This window comes from Panulirus ornatus, chromosome 69, assembly GCF_036320965.1.
Source record: "Panulirus ornatus isolate Po-2019 chromosome 69, ASM3632096v1, whole genome shotgun sequence".
NCBI classification, from domain to species: Eukaryota; Metazoa; Arthropoda; class Malacostraca; order Decapoda; family Palinuridae; genus Panulirus; species Panulirus ornatus.
This window is the reverse complement of record NC_092292.1, coordinates 19,054,499-19,073,389: the sequence shown is the minus strand read 5'-3', so window position 1 is coordinate 19,073,389 and position 18,891 is coordinate 19,054,499. Positions and strand designations below refer to the sequence as shown.

General features: G+C 36.8%; 1 protein-coding gene and 1 non-coding gene across 3 annotated transcripts in view; one reads left to right on the top strand and one right to left on the bottom strand.

The window, feature by feature from the left end:
- Positions 1-7,503: 7,503 nt before the first annotated feature.
- Positions 7,504-7,576, bottom strand: TRNAV-UAC (transfer RNA valine (anticodon UAC)). The gene has a single exon. It is a non-coding gene; the product is annotated as a tRNA-Val (tRNA).
- A 1,929-nt stretch (positions 7,577-9,505) lies between these two features.
- Positions 9,506-18,891, top strand: part of LOC139747610 (V-type proton ATPase 116 kDa subunit a 1-like) — a 40,003-nt gene continuing 30,617 nt past the window's right edge. Inside the window, exons 1-5 of one of the 2 annotated variants that reach the window (XM_071660083.1) lie at positions 9,506-9,634; positions 11,651-11,807; positions 12,315-12,491; positions 12,757-12,885; positions 17,970-18,076. In XM_071660083.1, the coding sequence (XP_071516184.1) occupies positions 11,691-11,807; positions 12,315-12,491; positions 12,757-12,885; positions 17,970-18,076 (530 nt within the window). In that variant the 5' untranslated portion in view covers positions 9,506-9,634; positions 11,651-11,690. The remainder of the gene's footprint in view (positions 9,635-11,650; positions 11,808-12,314; positions 12,492-12,756; positions 12,886-17,969; positions 18,077-18,891) is intronic. The other variant, XM_071660084.1, reaches the window with a different exon arrangement.

Below are 18,891 nucleotides of genomic sequence, written 5' to 3'. Positions count from 1 at the left end.
AAGATTACGAGTTGTGAAAAAGTGTCGGCGGGCCTATGGGATGTCCATTACCAAAAATACATACACATTTTAAGAAATTGTCAACGGAAACTGCTCAACATTTTCAAGTGTGCGCAGTACTTTGAAAAAATACGATACTTGAATTGCATTTTTTTTTAGAGCGTCACACGATACATGGACCGGTGTACAGTACTTAGACCAGTGCTTAATACTTAAACCAGCGCCCCTTTACTTTGACCACTACTTGGTGCGCTTTGTTGTTTACTAAAGAGGACACTAAGCAATACTTGAACCCGTACATAATACCTAGACCACTACATATTACCTAACCAGTGCATATTACATGGACGATTACATCATACTTGGATCAGTATACAGTATTCAAACTATCCACAACACGGGCACAGTGCTGGAACAGGGAAAGGCTCTAACAGTGTGACTTAACAGCCTGTAAAAGCGTCACTATTAGCGGATATCCTGCTGTGATTTGAGAGTTCCGGAGTCGACAGGCTTGCGGACAAAGGCAAGGTTGCTGCCCTTGATATAATGGCAGAGATGGAGTTGTGAAAGGCTAGAATTCAGTCAAGGCGACTTATTATGTAAATCATTTCATAAGCCCGACAAAGATTGGAGACAAGAATAGTTTTTGTATGATACGATATATAGTTCCGTTGTTCATGAGCTTGTGTGTAATTGTGGGTGTTTGTGGCGTTGAGTGAACGTGGATATGCTTTATACATGTGGAGGTATGCATGTGAGCGTATGAGAGAGCTGGATAAGTGACACAAGTGGTTATTTCATTTGAGGAGAAAAGGGTGCTGAGCTGTTCTGTCCAGATGAGGATGAAGGTTATCTACATTGGTATATTTAGTTATTTCCACATTCTACGAATAGAACCGTTAGGATTAGCCAAATTTTACTCTTAATCTCCCAGTAAACCTGCTTTTAACTTATGCAAGTATTTCATACAAATATGCGTGGAAGTTAGGTATCATATTAGTTTTATGGATTTCTGAGCTACTGGAAAATCGCGTAAACTAAGAATATTTCTGAAGTACTCGAAAACCTTTCTTGCATTATAACTGCATCTAGTATTAAAACAGTCTTGCCACGTGAATGAGACTAACAATGCACTCTCAGTCCTGTTGATCCCCAGGCACAATGTTTGAAAGCTAAGGACTAGAGAAATATGTCATGGATAACGAGTGTGGAGAGCTAGGTAGGCGAGGTGGCCGCGCTTATGCAAAAATAAGAATTTTAATTGGTCACGACGCCAAAACTGCTGACCTTAATGTTTATGCTTAAACTTCTGTGACACAATGGAGAGCATGTTGTGTGCTTTCATGTCATAGTTGCTGAGGAATAGTGACTCTAATGCAGTAAGTAATAGAGCGTTTTTCCCCGTTTCCTCTAGGTTGTTTTTCTCCTGTTTGTTTTCATGGTCGGGGGCTCGCTCATCTCCACCGTGAAGAACGAAGTGAAGAATTTGAACCTGATTATTTTGGATGGTCATCCTTCGAAAAGACGAATACCAGCGAAAAATATAAAAGAGATTTGAACGACTAGGAAGATATGATTGCAAGATGGTTAGGTGAAGGTGATTTTCAGCAATCACGAGAAAACTGTGGTGCGTTTGTGGTGTAAGTAGACTTTTACTTCGGGTCGTGCACCGTCGACCCTCCATAAAATCTCTAAGAATTTGGAGGTCCTTGTCCGTGACGGCTACTTGTTAAAAGACTGCTTGAAAATTTCCTTTTCTATAGAGAATGCTACAGACCTTGGATAAACAGTTTGAAACGGTCGCCGCTACTCAATAAACAGGTACATCTCGCTAGAAAGTAGTCTTTCGAGGACAAGCAATATTCAGTGAAGAGTAGGTATGTCCTCGCAGTTAAAGTAATAGTCTTTATTTACTATTTTGTAATGAGAAAATGTAATAGGTATAATGATGGAAACATTATTGTATCTATAATGCGTAAACAGTAACTGAGTTACACAAGCATTGAAAGGTCGTTTCATGAGGCATGTTTTACACAAAGACGAGAAACTAACAAAACAACTAAACGATGATCATTAAGTTTGCAGATGAGTAAATGCGTAGGTACCTCCCTCTCATCTGATTTTAGAATACTCCATGCATTGCCATAGCTTATTTGTCCCTCCCCATTGTCTAGTCTGTTGATAATGAGGCAATACACAGATGGATAAACAATCTTTAGGCAAAGCTACGAACGTATGACAGTCCTTTCCATACACTGTGTACCAGATGAATTAAGAATATTGAAATTAACTACTTTTAATTGATACTGTGGACAGTTCATTGGCAAGAGCGTCGTCATTGCGACATAAGGCTCTCATAGATACGACAGTTGATTAATGATCATGTGATGTATTAGATGTTATCTACTCTTAATCATGAAAAAATACCATGAGACTATAATCATCTGCCTATTTACTTATAATGTGGGTTTTATGGTTTTATTATTTTGCCCACTTGCATCAAATTTTGATATAAGCTTACATATGCTCTGATATTGTATCGACTTTAAAAGTTTTCAGAATAACTTAACCGAATCCTACAGACAAGTTTATGATTAACTCATATCCTCATAGGCTGCTCAGTGCAAGTTGTTTTAATTATATGTTTTTTATAGGTTTATGAGAACATTGATAACTAAATGTAGGTAATGTTAAGACTTCACATTTCATTCTGAGTGTGTGCTATTACTGATAGGTTTCACACCCATATATACAATAGAATACTACTCTTCATGGCGCCATGATGGGACAGCTCCCTTGCCGAGAGGACCTTTAAATCATCTATAAAACAATAAATGGTGAAGACCCTCTGTCCCCCAACGGTCGGAGTGACACTTGGTTTCCCTGGTCATAATGGAGCAATAATTTAATACGTTTATGGTGGATGTAAAAATACTATGTAGCTCGTGTTCGAAGATGGCACTATATATATATATATATATATATATATATATATATATATATATATATATATATATATATATATATATATATATATATATATATATGCTCACATTCATGTGTGTTCGTGTTTGTATTTATGTCTGTGAGTATAAGTTTTATGTGTATTTTTATGTGTCTGCATGTCCGTGTCCCTTTATGGGTGTCCCTTTAAAGAAATGGCAGTGTCATAAACTCATAAATACGACGTAAAAACGGCGAATGCTTCTCATAGCTTAAGAATGGTAAGGCTGAGCCAGGGTTACCTCTTACAACTAATTCATGATCTGTCCGCCAAAAGATTTACCTAAGTTGTTCTGTGGACTTCTGCATGAACTTGTTTCCTAAACTTTAAAAGTATTGCATTGTCATTTCGACCATGAAATTGCATTTTGGCCTACTAACAAATAAATAACATATTTACTAAGATTTCGCTTTGCTTTGATCACAGATTCGTTGTACGCACTTCAGTCTGGAAGCGCAGGTAGGATATTGTGAGGTATTCCGTTGGCAGGCATTGCATTTGTATGTACCACACTTGTAAGTATTACACTCGTACACAGTCACTAAGTGCGTGTTATCTCTGTTATGGTTGACCAGACCTCCCAACACACCGTCCATTCTCAGGAACAGCAGGCGTTCAGCTTTTTACTACTACGTCTTTATGAGTTTATAACACTGCAAATTGCTTTAAAGGGACAGCCATAAAGGCACAAGGGGAAAATAAGACAAAGCAGATTTATTTTTGATTTCCTGTTGTAAAGTAACTTTTTCGTAACCAAGCAGACAAAATATAATTTTTTTTATGGTTATTGGCAACAATATCTTGAGTTTTCGTGTATTCTATTTACATGAGAGACGTCAACACATATTGCAAGGAAGGCGCGTTGACGGTACCCAGTGCAGTTGATCTTATTTGCCTAGCAGGAACTTCATGGTGCTTGGTTAAGTTTGGCAGCCAAGTCTGTAAGTTAGCAGGGACTTCATGGTGCCTGGTTAAGTTTGACAGCAGGAACTTCATGGTGCCTGGTTAAGTTTGACAGCCTAGGAATTAGGAATAAATGTGTAAAAGCTTATATTCACATTGCACGTCTGATGGATCCTGGTCCACCTCCTCTTATCTGTCACTGTTCTATATCTTTCAGGATAACAAAGGAACAATTGGTAAACAGAAATGCGTTACGGAAAACCGTGAGAGGGACTCTACCACAGCCTACCCCACATACAGAAACCCCAATATGACTGCTGACACAAACGCTTCATTGTTCGTACACACCTTCACTCCAAAGATAAGCTCTCTTGTAAAGATCAAGCCCACACTTTTGAACACAATAACTAAAGCAAGTACCACCCACTCCCGTCTCTTTCAGCATAGTTTTATCCACAGTATATAAATGTGGCCGAACAGCCATCGTTCTTGTCTGCTTTACGCGTGTAAACGGACGGGCTACTCTCAAGATTTGCTTGATAAACCTGGTGAACGCTCTCATGCCTCTACGATGTGTAGCCCATTGAGATAAATACACTGAACCCTTCAGCCCTCCTTCTATACACCCTCACGTTAAGTAACTGAAGTATTAACATTTTCATTTTCAAAGCAGCGCAATTTATGATGTTGCTTCCTGCCTTCTCTTGTTACCCATAGGGATAGACGAAAAGAATTATATTCACTCATCTGCGTGTCAAAGGCGACAAAGTGGGGCGGGAGAAGGGGAGGGGACTGGAAATCCTTCCCTCCTGTTTATCATTTTATAAAAGTAGGTACAAGGACCAAGTGAGCATTTTTCCCTGGGGCTTTCTTTAGTCCGTTCCTGTCACTACCTCGCTAGGGCAGGGAAGCCGAACAGGTACAGAAAAAGTAATATCGCTTGTTTCTAACTTGAGGTTAGCGACTTGAATAGACGCCAGGGTTCTGACCATGAATGGCCCAACGTGTTAAGAGATAAATGAAGACTAGTCTGCATGGCTGCTAGCCACCTATGTCTTTTGTAGGTCATCGCTGACGCCCACAACATGAAGCACATGTGCTATAGCAGATGGTGGTGGGCAATGTCCCTCCCGTAGCCAGCCGGATTTAAAGCACCTTGGTTCTTGCTTTTACGTCCGCGACAGTCCAAACATCCATTTAAATCCCTGTCCCCGTGTGCGGAGGAGCAGAAGCACAATAAAACCTTTGGTTAGGGAGTACGGGAGACGTGGCTGGTCAGAGGAGGGAGGTCTTGGGGCCATAAAGCTACACACGACACTTGCCTCCTGCCGCTGCACGGGCACCCTCGTTCCGCTCGTGGCTGCCTCCGCTACCTCCTACCATAGGACACCCAGTTGAGGCTGGGTGTCAAATATGACGCAGTTTTCAAGGGTGCAGGAGGAATGTTGTCGATGGAGTCTCTTCTGATTTTTTTTTTTTTTCATCAGATTAAACCACTTCAATCCACAGAAGAGTTCAGTAAACCGTATTTTTTCCCCTTTTTTTCAACCTGCAGAGGGCCCAGGTCATGGAAGATTTTCTCTTACGCTATGGAAGATTTTTCGACTTGTGGGTAATGTTTCTTAAGCTCCAGGGAGATCGTGTAAGATATAGACTGGTTTTATAGCCTGTTGGAAAGTCCTGTGTACAGTCTGAGGGGGAGAGCAATAGAATGTGAGGTTTTGTTAATTTGGGAAGGGTTTTGTGGTTTGTGAAACAGTTCTCTAAGGTGTGGCTCATCTCTGAGCTTCCTAAGAGATATCAAAAGTATGATCATTAGGCTCTTGGATGAATTTTGAAAGTTGAATTGTTCTTTGAGGTATGGAAGAGTTCTTTGAATCTTTTTATGGGTTTTATAAGATGCGAGTGAGTTCTTGAATTTATGGAAAAATTCTAATGGCTGTGGGAATAGTTCTGTGATCTGTGAGAATGTTAAGTGACCTGTGTAAGTCATGTGACTGAGAGAAATATATGTAACTGAAAGAGTTATCTGTAAAGTGTGTAATGTTCGTGTGAAGTGTGAGACTTGTTGGAGGATGATTCTGTAAAATTTGGGAGGTTATCTAAGCTGTTAAAGGTTTCACGTAGCTGGTAGGGTTATGTAAGCTTTTAAAGATTCTGTTGAGATGTTTAAGATATCTTTTAGATATATAAGATTCTTGTGAGATAGAGGATGGTTCAGTAAGATATGAGAGGGTTCTGTGGGTCATGAGAATAAGTTTTAAACTAGATTTTTTTCATTTTTTTCTCGAGAGTTTCTGGGGCTTAAGAAAGGATCTTTGAGCCGTAGGAGGAATCTGTGAGTCATAGGAAGGTTTTGTGAGCAGTAGAGAGATTCTGTGAATCATGGAAATTCCGTGGGTCATGGAAAGGCTCTCTTGGTAGTAAAAGGATTTTATGAACAGTGGAAGATTTTTGTGAGCAGCAGAAGGATGTTTTTTTTTTTTGAGCCATGGGAAGATTCTGAATGAAAATTATTCTGCGACTCGTGGGAAGGTAGTGTGAGCAGTTAAAGCATTCTCTTTGAACAATGGAATATCTCTGAGATATATATGAAAGTTCCGTGAGTGATCAAATGGGCTGCAGAGTTGTAAGAGGTTTTAACCTAATTTCTAGACTGATGAGGTATGAAGTTGAGCGCTTTTTTACTCTAACAACCCGCCCTCTCCTTGCTTCGCGATACATTGTTAATGGCCATTCTGAATGAAAGAAACTCAGGGTTTGAGAAATAGAAAAGAAATTCTCAGGTGTTAATTGCATCACTTCCTGGGCTGACGTAAGTTTTCTGCTATCATTTGCAAGTTCACCTTATGACCTTTAACCTTATGTTAGGTGCCAAACCATAGAAACGTGATTTTCATCAAAGTGTAATGTAAGTTCCATGTGTGCGCGTAGCCCATGTGTTGCGTGCGCATAGTGTTTTTTGTGGCTGAAAGGTGTGTGAAGCTTTAGCGTAGAATACGTGCGTATGTGCAAAATACGTGTGTATACGCAACTATATGACACACTGGTTTATTGTATATCCCAATTGGCAACCACCAGACATTTCTACTCATCATCCTTTGGATGCTCTTGCTATGATTGTCCCTTTCGCGTATTGATATTTCGGGAAGATGACCGTCATGATTTTTTTCCTTTTCTTGGAATGTTTCACAATGGAATGTTCATGTTCCTGATCTGAATGTAATATCTCTTCAGGTGTTCCAACCTGGCAACTCACCCAGCTTTACGGTCTCAGATTCCAAAATTCACAGCGGGATTACTAATTTATTTTTTTCTAGGTTATACTTGTGAAGTCGTTTACTTTTTAGTTAGAAAAGGCTACGTTATTAACACTGATCCTTCAGCCTACCAACAGGTATGTCTACAAAATGTATGTAGTATTTATTTGCGCCTATTACGTAATAACTAATCTAATATAGATTTTATTTAATTGTCGATAACCTTTTATTTTCCATATACGCACATGTTTACAATAATGATGCACTTAGCATATTTGCTAGAATGGTATAAACAATGTGCTAAAGAGAGCGATTAACAAAATGAGAAAAGAAAACTGCTCTCGCCAGGGCTCGAACCTGGGACCTTCTGCGTGTAAAGCAGACGTGATAACCACTACACTACGAGAGCTCTGTGTATATGAACGATATAGATATTTCTCTATGGTATTGGTCTATGCCACCTCGTACACTTAATTCATGCATTTTCTTGTGTAGATACTGTGTACATTGTTCGGCCCTGTTAGTACACATGGTTCTTCGGCTAATCCTTCTTATATGGTTACTAATGACACAGTTAATGTGGGTATTTAGAGTTGCTAGGGAAGACTGCTGGTAGTTTCTTCGTTTAGAAAATTACAATACACATGTCGGAGGACACCGTAGTGAAAACTAGGTTTGAGATGTATGTGAAATTGCGCCCCAGCGGTCTACATAAACTCTACCCTGTGCCCTAAGACAAGCTTAGTTCGCTAGAGTTCATGAGCTTATTACCCTTGTGCATTGCTAATGAACACGCCTAACGTACAAAGCTCAGTCACTCATATACGGTGTGTTTGTAATAATAGTAAAACCATCTCACTATTAATGCGACTGTATTATATCCCTAAGCAGAGCGACATCGTGGATGTCTTTACAGTCGGATGTTTTTATTATGGACGGCTCAGTATGTAAGGTTATCACTCTTAAGTGCAAAATATGAATTGTTGAAAAGATTAGGAAAGTCATAACAAGATACTGTCAAGGAGGAGGGTGGGCGAAGATGTGGACAAGGTGCCAGATCGTTCTGATTGTGACACAAGAACACCAAGATTTCTTTTGCAATTGTCTTTCTCATGGATAACCATCAGTAGAGTTGATCAGGTGCCACAATTGAAAGCAATAAAATCCAAGATATTACCTCAATCCTGGGCTACCACATACACGTCCAGGTGACCGAATTCACACATTGATAATCTCGGTTATGATGACTCAGAAGCTTCGCTCAGGTAGAGTTAAATGAGCTGATAAGACAATTTTTGGTCAGGTTAAATTCCTGACTTACAATTAGCATATCCATCAAGTATATCTTTCCGAATTGTTTTATCTTACTGCCAAAGTTCTTGCGTTGAATCACAAGGTAATACTCTATACTGACCGCACCCAATGTGTCGCTACAACTGTATCATATGTCAGCTTCGTTATGTTAGACAAATAGTTTGTAATGTTTTCCCAAAAGGGCTTACCTTCCCCACACATGAACCTCACACACACTCGCGTGCATGTATCCCTCCCTGGCCCAGCTTGGTGTCTTTTCTCTCTGCCCCACATACACCTTAATTGCTAGCATTTACTCCATAAGTACACACTTCCTCTCCATCTTTATAACATAACACTCGACAACATATAACTCATACTGTTCTGTCTGAAACTAAATCTGTCGGTGTTGAGTTATAGGCACAAGCCCAGCTATTTAACAGATCTCATCTTGGACAAATAGAGTCCAAGAGAGGAGTCCCCATGAAAATAGATCTCCCTCCCCATGCCGTACAAATTGATAATTGCGTGTGCCCATTCCCCACACACACAGCTCGATGTAAATATCAGTTTGACAGATGGGTTGTACGAATGTAAAGGTATATCCACTTGTATAAATAAATAGGGCTTCAGCATTAACATGAAATTCCGTAATTTTACTCCGGGAGAATGTGTGACCGTAGAGCAAGTTGAGCGATATGTTCTTCAAATTTGAGGACAGCAACTTTGCGATTGTAATTTTACTGAGATACAGAGTTTATTGAGTATCTGTGGCTGTATTAGTTGGATACAGGGAATTTTATTCATATCTTGCTTGTATAGAATCAGTGTATTCTGTAGGCTTCGGGAATAAATAGGGAAGAGTGAAATTTAAATTGTTTACGCTCTGAAACTTGAGTGTACCTTTTCACATTCGTCTAGAAAGCAGCTTGTGATTAATAGTCGTGCTCACTTTACACAATGATTTCGTAACTATTATGTTATCATTTATCAGTTAACTATGATATACTTCTGAGAAATTCAGAGGCAGCCAAATATATTCTCAATTGAATGCAGTTGTTCGAGCGCATGCGTAGTGCTTACTTGACTCGGTGGAGGCTGACAGGTTGGATCGATATGGTTTGTCTGAAGGGTGTAAGATGGTGAACCTCTGCAGTTGACGGTCTTTCTAACGGTATGTGCTTGTGGAATTACCCCTTTGTAACATTAGGTGATTGTAATTTGCAGTTGCTAAGCTGTTTTGAAGTACATTTAAGTTTTTAGGGGGCTTGAAAGTGTCGTGTGTTGTCATAGTTGACTTGGGTTGCAAGACGTCTGGCACTTAGGCTTCCACAGTGGAGGTAGTGGAAGTGTACGAATCAACTTGACGTGGTCTTGACTCATCCACTTCATTGTATGGCAGGCGATTTCTCGCTTTACGATAACCAAGGCAGAGTCAGGAAAGTTAGGAATTGCGTAGTATCTGGAACGCTATGGTAGTATTGGGGGAATGTTATGTAAGTGGTGAGACTCGTTGTTATTGCTGTGTCATTAGGCATTAGGGCTGTGAGGATCATCAATAGATTCAGGTATTGCAGAATCATAAGATTCGTTTAGAAACCAGAAGCATTTGGTAATAGTGCCCATTCTGCATATAGAAGCTGTTTTTGGGAAGTTGCTTGCTTGTGTGTTATCTTTTCTGATGAAATTATTTTGCCAAGAGGAAGCAGTCTTTTTTGTTACCATGGAGAAGCTTGTTGTAATGATTTATATATATATATATATATATATATATATATATATATATATATATATATATATATATATATATATATCAAAATGTAAGAGATATTATCACATTTGTATGGAAAATCTGTTTAGGGATTTGTTTGAGTCGGACAATTGTACACTGTTGTTGCAAAACGTTGTTTTTGACTCTCATTGTAAATAGCTATACTGGGAAATTGACTTGTCGCTAAAAGAATTTTTTGAGGGTAAAATTATTCCGTTGTTGATTTTCATACTGATATGACAGTTGTTGGAAGGGCTATGAAGCCTCAGATAGATATAGGCTTGATCAGTTAAAAAAGTAGCTTATATATTAATGAAAAAGAGTAGAACTTTTGCAAACCACCTTATTTACAAAAAAAATTAGAACATGCAAACCTCGCCTATCGTTTGCTAGTAACCAAGTCGTCCTTAATTTTATTTCAGACATCCAGATCATTGTTTTCAGCTCTTCCCTTCTTGTAGTAAAAAATGTCAGCAGCTCTTGTAATGTAATCCTTGAACATGCTGAAATCTAGTAGTTAAACCTCCTGCTAACTTTAACGAGGAAAGATCTTAATTGTACATTTCGTGAATAGCATTAAAGGTATGTTGTGTGCTACAAGGGAAGTTAGATGAGTTTTTCATATGTTTTGAGTTCTCGAAGTGCTTCTTCTACCAGTACTTATATATAAAGCACATTTTCTGTTAGTAAATCTATCTACCAGAGGCACACTTATAGACCAGACCTTCCAGCAGCTACATATAAACTTAGAATGTTTTCAAGGGAGAGGAAATTTCAGCTAAAGGTCTCTCTTATCTTCATATCAAGAATAGCTTTGGGAAGTGGCAACTTATGTCGTAGATGCTTTTTGTGGAATACAGAGGATGATTTGGAGCATTATAAGTAATTAAATAACAGAAGATAGGCAACAGAAAATATTGGGTTACCGGTAATTGCAATAGATGTAGTTATGTACTTGTATAAAATCAATAGAACCTACGAAGACTTGACCCAATCTTTGTAGCAGTCAAGATTTGTCGTAATTTTCAGTATTTAGCTTAAGATATGGCAGTCACACTCATGAAAATGTATCACCGTGTTGCTGGATGTCAGCAAACATTTGACAAATATTTTTTTTCTATTTTACATTAACCTTGCTTTTCCTGTTAAGCAAAACCCCTTCCTTATGACAATGTTTAGTTAGATATAATGCTCCAAATCATGCTCTTTTGATTTGGTGAAAGTAGATGTTGGCAGTATGAAAAGATGAGAAAAGTGTTTGATACTTGAGAAAGTTTGAGATGGGGTCTTATGTGTGCAGAAGTCACTGCAATTACTCTACTATAAGGTAATTACACACATATGTATATAGGTGGTGACATTTATTTTTAGTGTTAGTATTTTTGAAGATTACAAATCTAAAAAAGCATTGCATTTCAGGTATTAAATTGGTAATTATTACATCGTAGATTCCACAACCATGGGGTCCTTGTTTAGAAGTGAAGAGATGGCACTTTGCCAGCTCTTCTTGCAAAGTGAATCAGCATACACTTGTGTCTCAGAACTGGGTGAACTGGGACTAGTGCAGTTTAGAGATGTAAGTAAGCTGGCATATTACATATATTAGCTTTGTCATTTGAATGAATGTATGTCCTATAGAGTCCCTTTTAATTCATATTTTTTGCCTCTTGTATATTAAGGAGCTACAAGATATTGATTTTAAGAATTTAAGTGAACTCAGTGTGTTTTAAAGTGACCTGAAGACCATTAAAAGTATGTTGAATATTTAATCTTGACATTACAGGAGGGTTGTAGTATATTTTGAAAATCATAACTTGTAGGGAATAGTTGAACATGTACTGGATTAAAGTTATAAGAGTATCACATACGTTAGATTCGGAAGACATTGATGTAGGGAAGGATTGGGATGTCTTGCTCTGTGTTCATTTAAGCATTATTATTGAAAAAACTAATCGCAGTGAAAGATGTGGCAAAACCCTTAAGGGTTGCGTTTTATTCATTTCTGTTGGCAGTAGGTTAGCAAAGTATGAATTTCAGAGGAAATGTATAATCACTACTTTGATTTCTTATTGAATAATTACAGCTCAATCCTGATGTGAATGCCTTTCAACGGAAGTTTGTGAATGAAGTTCGTCGTTGCGATGAAATGGAAAGGAAGCTGCGATATTTAGAGCGCGAGATCCGTAAGGATGGGATTCCAGTCCTTGATACTGGTGAGAACCCTGAAGCTCCCATTCCAAAGGAGATGATTGATCTCGAGGTAAGCTGTACATATTCTTCAATTTTACATCAGATACTTTAGGAAAATAATGTAACAAGGCACATTTTTTGAGGCTTCTTCACCTGACTACCCATTTGTAACCTTTTCCTCAATAGATTAAGCCAAGTTTCATATAGCACCCCATAAAGTTTGCAGGAGTATTTAGGTTATTAATGTTTCTGTTATAATTCATTGCTATTAGGAGATTTTCATAGCCTCTTTATGTGAGTTATTAGTTTTATTTGCTGCTTGCTATTTTTGACAGGTCAAATTTGAGAAACTAGAGAATGAACTGAAAGAAGTTAACAGCAATGCCGAGGCACTTAAGAGAAACTATCTGGAACTGACTGAGCTCAAACACATTCTCAAGAAAACTCAAGTGTTCTTTGATGAGGTATGGCACTGGTCTTTTGTTCTCATTTCATTTGTGGAACAGTTTGTGGTTAGGCTAGGGCATTTTTTATTTTCTTGAAATTTTCACTTACTAACAAAAGTTGTAAGATGGTGGTGCTTTAAGAAACGAGTCCCCAAACTGTCAGAAATATTCAGCATTGAATTGATTGGATTTGCATTAACTAGCATTGTATACATACTAGTATTGTATACATTTTGGCACAGTGTTAACTGTTTTTATTATGAATTAAACATATAAGCAGAGTTACGCTTCATAGAAAAGAGGTATTGGTCATTGAATTAAATGGATTGATTGGAAGTTAGCCTTCATGTTTATTTAAGTAATCATGAGAAACCACAGGGCTTATAGAGAGAGAAATCTTAAATCTTCTTTTATTAAAACTTTTCTCTTAATTGGCTCCAATTATGGGGATTAGTTATGTGTATACACAGATTAGGCATGTTTTATAACATTGTCTCCTACATTCATAATCTTTTATTTTGAATCACAATGTCATATATTTGTCTTATAATTTTCTCTTTTTTCCGTATCCAGAAAATTATTAGTCATACACAGTGCTTTTTATGATAATTTAGGATCATCTTGACAATGAGATGAGAACATTGACCAAAATTTCTGTTAGATTTGTAGATATGTAGGGTTTTTACTCCATTATATGAAAGATATCAGTATATCAGTGTCACTGACAGGTAGTTTCATATTTTATGTGTATATGTTTGTCTTAACTGTGGTTATACAAAACTTGAGGTTAGACTCAAAAATATTTTGTGTATGAATTATGCAGGTTTGGTTGCACATTTTTAAGGATGGGAAATGGGATACTGTCATTTAGTGAGGCTTTATTTGGTTCCAGTGTGGAAAGAGTAGAAAACACTTAGGAATTATAAGATTTAGGAGGTTGCACAGAATGGGGAGAATTTTATGCATTCTTCTTTTTGTACCTTTGCTTCGTTTTAAGTCACACATTTTGTATTTCTTACTAGTGTCAGCATTTTGGTATACATCTATGAATTGTTGTTGAAGGTGCTGTTTGTGAAAGAAAGTGACAGTTAGAATGTCATACCTCCTTGATCATGTAAAGTAGGAAATTAAGCTCTTGCTTTACTTTTTTTATGAAGCCTTGCCACAAAATAGTAGTTCTGTCAAGCAAAACTTGGGAGCTTTACATATCTTTACATATTTTTATAAATGAATTGATTGTGGCCGTTATTATTGAAAAATAACTTGAGTGAATGGCATTGAGAGGGATTGTGGATTTTGCATACTTGATCTGTTTAGAAATTCCTTGATTACTAATTTTACTTTAGTTTTGTTAAATTGTCTCGAAGGTTTAATTTTTAAAGTATTTTTATGCTATGTAACAGAGTTTATATGCAGAAGTCAGTCTTAGATTTTTGTTCACTCCCTTTTATTGTTTATTTGGTCTAGATTTAAACAATGATTCACTTTGTGCTTCTTTTTGATACAGGTAAATTTCAGACAATTGAAATTTAACCATTGTAAATTGACAAATATTAACATCTCATTTCTTGTATATATTATTATTGGACTGGATTAAATATGGAGTACTTTTATGTTAATTGAAAATAGTATTTAGATCTTGTCATGGGTGTCAGGTACTGTTATCCTTTGATGTTCATAGTCCTGTATGTGGCTGTAATCATTATGTAAGTTTCGGGTTGGTATATAGGAAAATTGGTATTGTGTTTTTTGGGGGGCTAGTTCCATTAGAAAATTGTTGAGTATAACATCTCACATTAATACAGAATTTTTTTTTGGTTTTTGTGGATTTTAGAATATGGTGGTGTGTTTAGATGTGGGTTCAATAAATTATATATTTCAAAAGAAATAGTATTGTAGATATACCATTGCTTTTTCATGGATTTTAAAAGTTGAGAATCCCAGAGCTTAGCGCAATTTATTTAAATGAAGTACCAATTCTTCATGGGTGTGTGCAAACTTGTCCTGTTGCTTTATGCAGAACCATGTCCTTTTTATTTTTGCTACAGTTTGGTGTGTTTGGCTATACTGTAACAATTGCTTTGGGTTACTGTTTTGGAATTGAGTCCTAGTTTCTAAGAAAAGTAAGGTTTTTCTGTCAACAGAAAGTTACTGCTGTAACACCTTTTATAAATAGAAATGTGGCTAAGATCAGTACTGTTTTAACACATACAATAGCTATCCAGTTTTTAGTTTTTGTGTAACGTTGTCAGTCTTAGGAGGTGGCTGCTGTGTGCATGTTTTGTAATGATTTTACAAATGACTTTATTAAGCTTGTGCCATTCAGTTTGATAAAAAATTCAACTTAGTGTATGTCGCATTAATTTCAAGATCTGATTTAACTTTATTAATTCATTTATTAAATGATTTTGATAACTTTCATTATTACTCAGCAGTATTAGTTTTGTTAGATGTAAAATCTTTTAAATATCGGCATTTTGCTTTAATATATTTTTGGTGGATATGAAAATTTGAATGTATGTTAAACAGATATCACTGTTCATATTTGTTCATAAAAGACCTTCTAGATATTGGTTTTTAGCATCTGGAATATTTTCGTTGAATCAAGAAATTTTGAATGTGTGTGAAACAAATATCGTTGTATGGGTCTTGCTAGCTATACACAGGAGATGCTTTCTTGGAAAAATGTGTGTGTCCAGTGAACTTGCACAAAGTTAACTAATAGTGTATGGGGAAAATATGGATGCATTCATGACACCTTCCAAAATCTCCCATTGTTTTTCATTCACATTGTGGAAAAAAGTTATCTCAGATTTTTTATAAACTGTTTACATATTGAACCATTGCATGAATCATACTTGAACTGAAAGACAAGTTTCCAATATTCCACCCAAATTGCCAATCAAAGGTGTCGCATTTTTGTATTTCAGTCATTTAGTGAGCTACATGAAAAAAGTTTTTTCATTAGTGTGGGTGCAGTATTAAGGAATCTGTTTTTCCAAATGTTGATTCTTATATTTTTTATTAATTTGCATCTACCTGTCCCATCAAGCTTGTGACTTCTTGAGATGGCTGAATCATGAATTCATTACTCCAATATATTTTACATATTTTGTTTGACTCATTTTAACTTGCAGCTATAAAGAAGAAAAAAGGCCTTGCATTGTTGCAGTGCTTGTCTTATCTTGAATCTTTTCTTTTAAAAGAACTACTGTATACAGGTAATAACATATTGGTCTTATGGGAGTAGTCTCTGCCTAGAGTGGTAAAAGATGTAGGTTTATCCATCTTCAAATATCAGGAAAATTTTATTTAGTACTGATTTCCCAATTTGATATTATAGGAGGTTGTGAAAGATATGGACTTCACGTCTTAAACTCTCCAATGAATACTAGATTACTAAGATGACACTTGTATAATGTTTAACAGAACATTCATATAAAGGCTTAATTGCTCAACTTTGAGCTCCCCTTGAACAATACAAAATGAGGGAATTTCTAAATAGCTTTTGAAGATCAGGAATGGAAATCTCCAAAGTTTTTCACTCATCTCTGAAGTTACAACATAGCAGTTTTTCACTTCATGGGAATTTCTTCTACTCGTTAAAACTATTTCTATTGTTAAGCATATACTTACCTCAGGAATCAGATTAGGGAAAGTTTTGAATCCAACGGCAGGAAATGCTTTATCACCTAGCACTTAACTACCTGCAAAGATTTTATATTTGAAGTTTGCAGTATCTTGCAGTATAAATGCCTATTGAATTAATTGGTATTCATGTGGTATTATGCGATACGTTTTAGCCTGCTCCCAATGCACGTTGAAAGTTCCTCCCACTACATTATTACCTACCACTATCACTTTTTGCCATAGTTAACAATTTTCTCCACCATGCCTCAGTTACCTGCCTTTACAGTTATTCATCTGAACTGAGCATGTGAAGCCTCTGGGGTGAACTGTGGAAAGGTTTGTGGGGCCTGGTTGTGGATAGAGAGCTGTTGTTTCAATGCATTACAATGAAACTAGAGAATGTTAGTGGATGTGGCCTTTCTTTATCTGTTCCTGGGGTTACCTCGCTAACGAAGGAAATAGTGATCGTGTGAAAGAAAGAAAGATCTTTTTCTAGCAAATGGATGAATCGTAAGAAAGTGGTACTAAGACTGCATCTGTAAGCAAATGGTGCTAAGACTGCACCAGAATGTAGACATCTATAAATGACTGGAATACTTAGAGTTATACTGATTGGATGAGAGAATCCAATTTTGTTTCACCAACCATCTTAGATGATTTTTATTTGCAGAATCTGAATGAGAAAAAAAATTCCCAAATGAAAGAGTAGCCAAGAAATTAGATCAGTCAGATACTAGTGTTTTAATGGGCCAAACTTAAATGTAGATGTACTGGTTTGAGGTTCAGTGATGATTTATTTGTGGTTTTTCCTCTGCTACTATCATTTAAAATGTATTATTGATGTCTGCTTAAATTCAGTACCTTAGAAGATTAATATGTGGTGAAAACATTTAACAGAAGAATGTCTTTGGGAAACACTCCTGTAACTAACGTATTATCATACTTGGCACTGATAGGGTCCAGTTGATGCTGGGTGATATAGCTTTCCTTGTTGGAATTTCGAGAGAGGAGATTACTCACTGTAATACAAATGTTAGGTCTTCCTATGTTAGAATTTGTTTGTTGATGTGTTCATTTCAACTCGGTATAAGTTTTTGGCATGTTACTCATTAAAATTCCCCTATATCCTTTTATGTAAATTGCATGTGTTTGTTATGCCTGGTTAAAACTATGTATGTGCTGCAGTACTCATTATTTAGTACTGAGTAGCACATGCTTGCAATTTCTTTTATTTGAAAACATGTTCTGATCTTTTTTATGTATATTGAAGTTCTTGTATTTTTATTTATACTTGGACAATACTGGATTTTCCCTTTTATGGATGTTCCATTACCACTTTGTCTTATCAAACAGTGACTGCTTGCTATATTAGTTGAATTAACTACACCTACAATAGTTTTTGCAAATTTGTCAACACTTCGTGGTGTGTCTTTCACTCAAGCACTGACCTCCCCAAACCACCATCACCACAGGCTATGTATCCCCCCAACCTTCCTTACGATCAAGATGTGTATTTTGATGACGACGAGCGTGTTAATCTGCTGACCGACTCATCGCTTCACCACCTCAAACATATTGGGTAACTAGTTTGCTGATGCTTCTGCTTCATATGACTTTTTTATTGTCATGTATGATTGACTTATAGCTGCTGTAAGTTTGGTTTTATCTATCTCTTCAGTTTATGTATTGTTGGAAACGTTATCTGCTTCAGAAGCACTGAGGTAAGGACCTACTGTATTGCCATCATTGCAGGGCCACACTGATTGTACATTTGCATAGTCCTCCACCTCACACTGATAATTGTATTTGCTTGGTCCTTTTCTGCCTTATAGTATAGTTGAAAACAATTGATGCTGACTAATCTTTTTGACTGCCACTAAACTGTCCTCTTGGCATTGGGAAGCATATTTTCCATTTTCATGGACTGAATTCCAATAGTTCCCCTTAAGGAATTACTAATTATGATTCTTAGAATAAACCTACTATTAATCATACTGTTGAATTGGTACACGACATTCACAACCCATTTGTGTAAGATTCATCTTTAGGCCAGGCAGGTTTGGCTGGGTATTTGTTAAATTGGTTGTGATAACCATCACTTTGTCATTTTAAGGCTTCAGTGCTTAGAAGGATGCCATTTTGATATTGAAGAATACCATTCAGGTATTATTCTAGCTGATATGTTGCATACATGTTTGATTTGCATAGACTGCGTAGACACATTTTTTTTTCATACTTGTCATTTCCTGCATTAGTGAGGTTAAATGAAATGATAAAAGAAAATTTACATCTGGCAAAACCCCATGCTCTGACCCACCATTTTAACATTTTATCTTCCACACTATTTTATCTATATATGTTGCCATTTTTTGCCGTAAAATTACAAATGCAGAA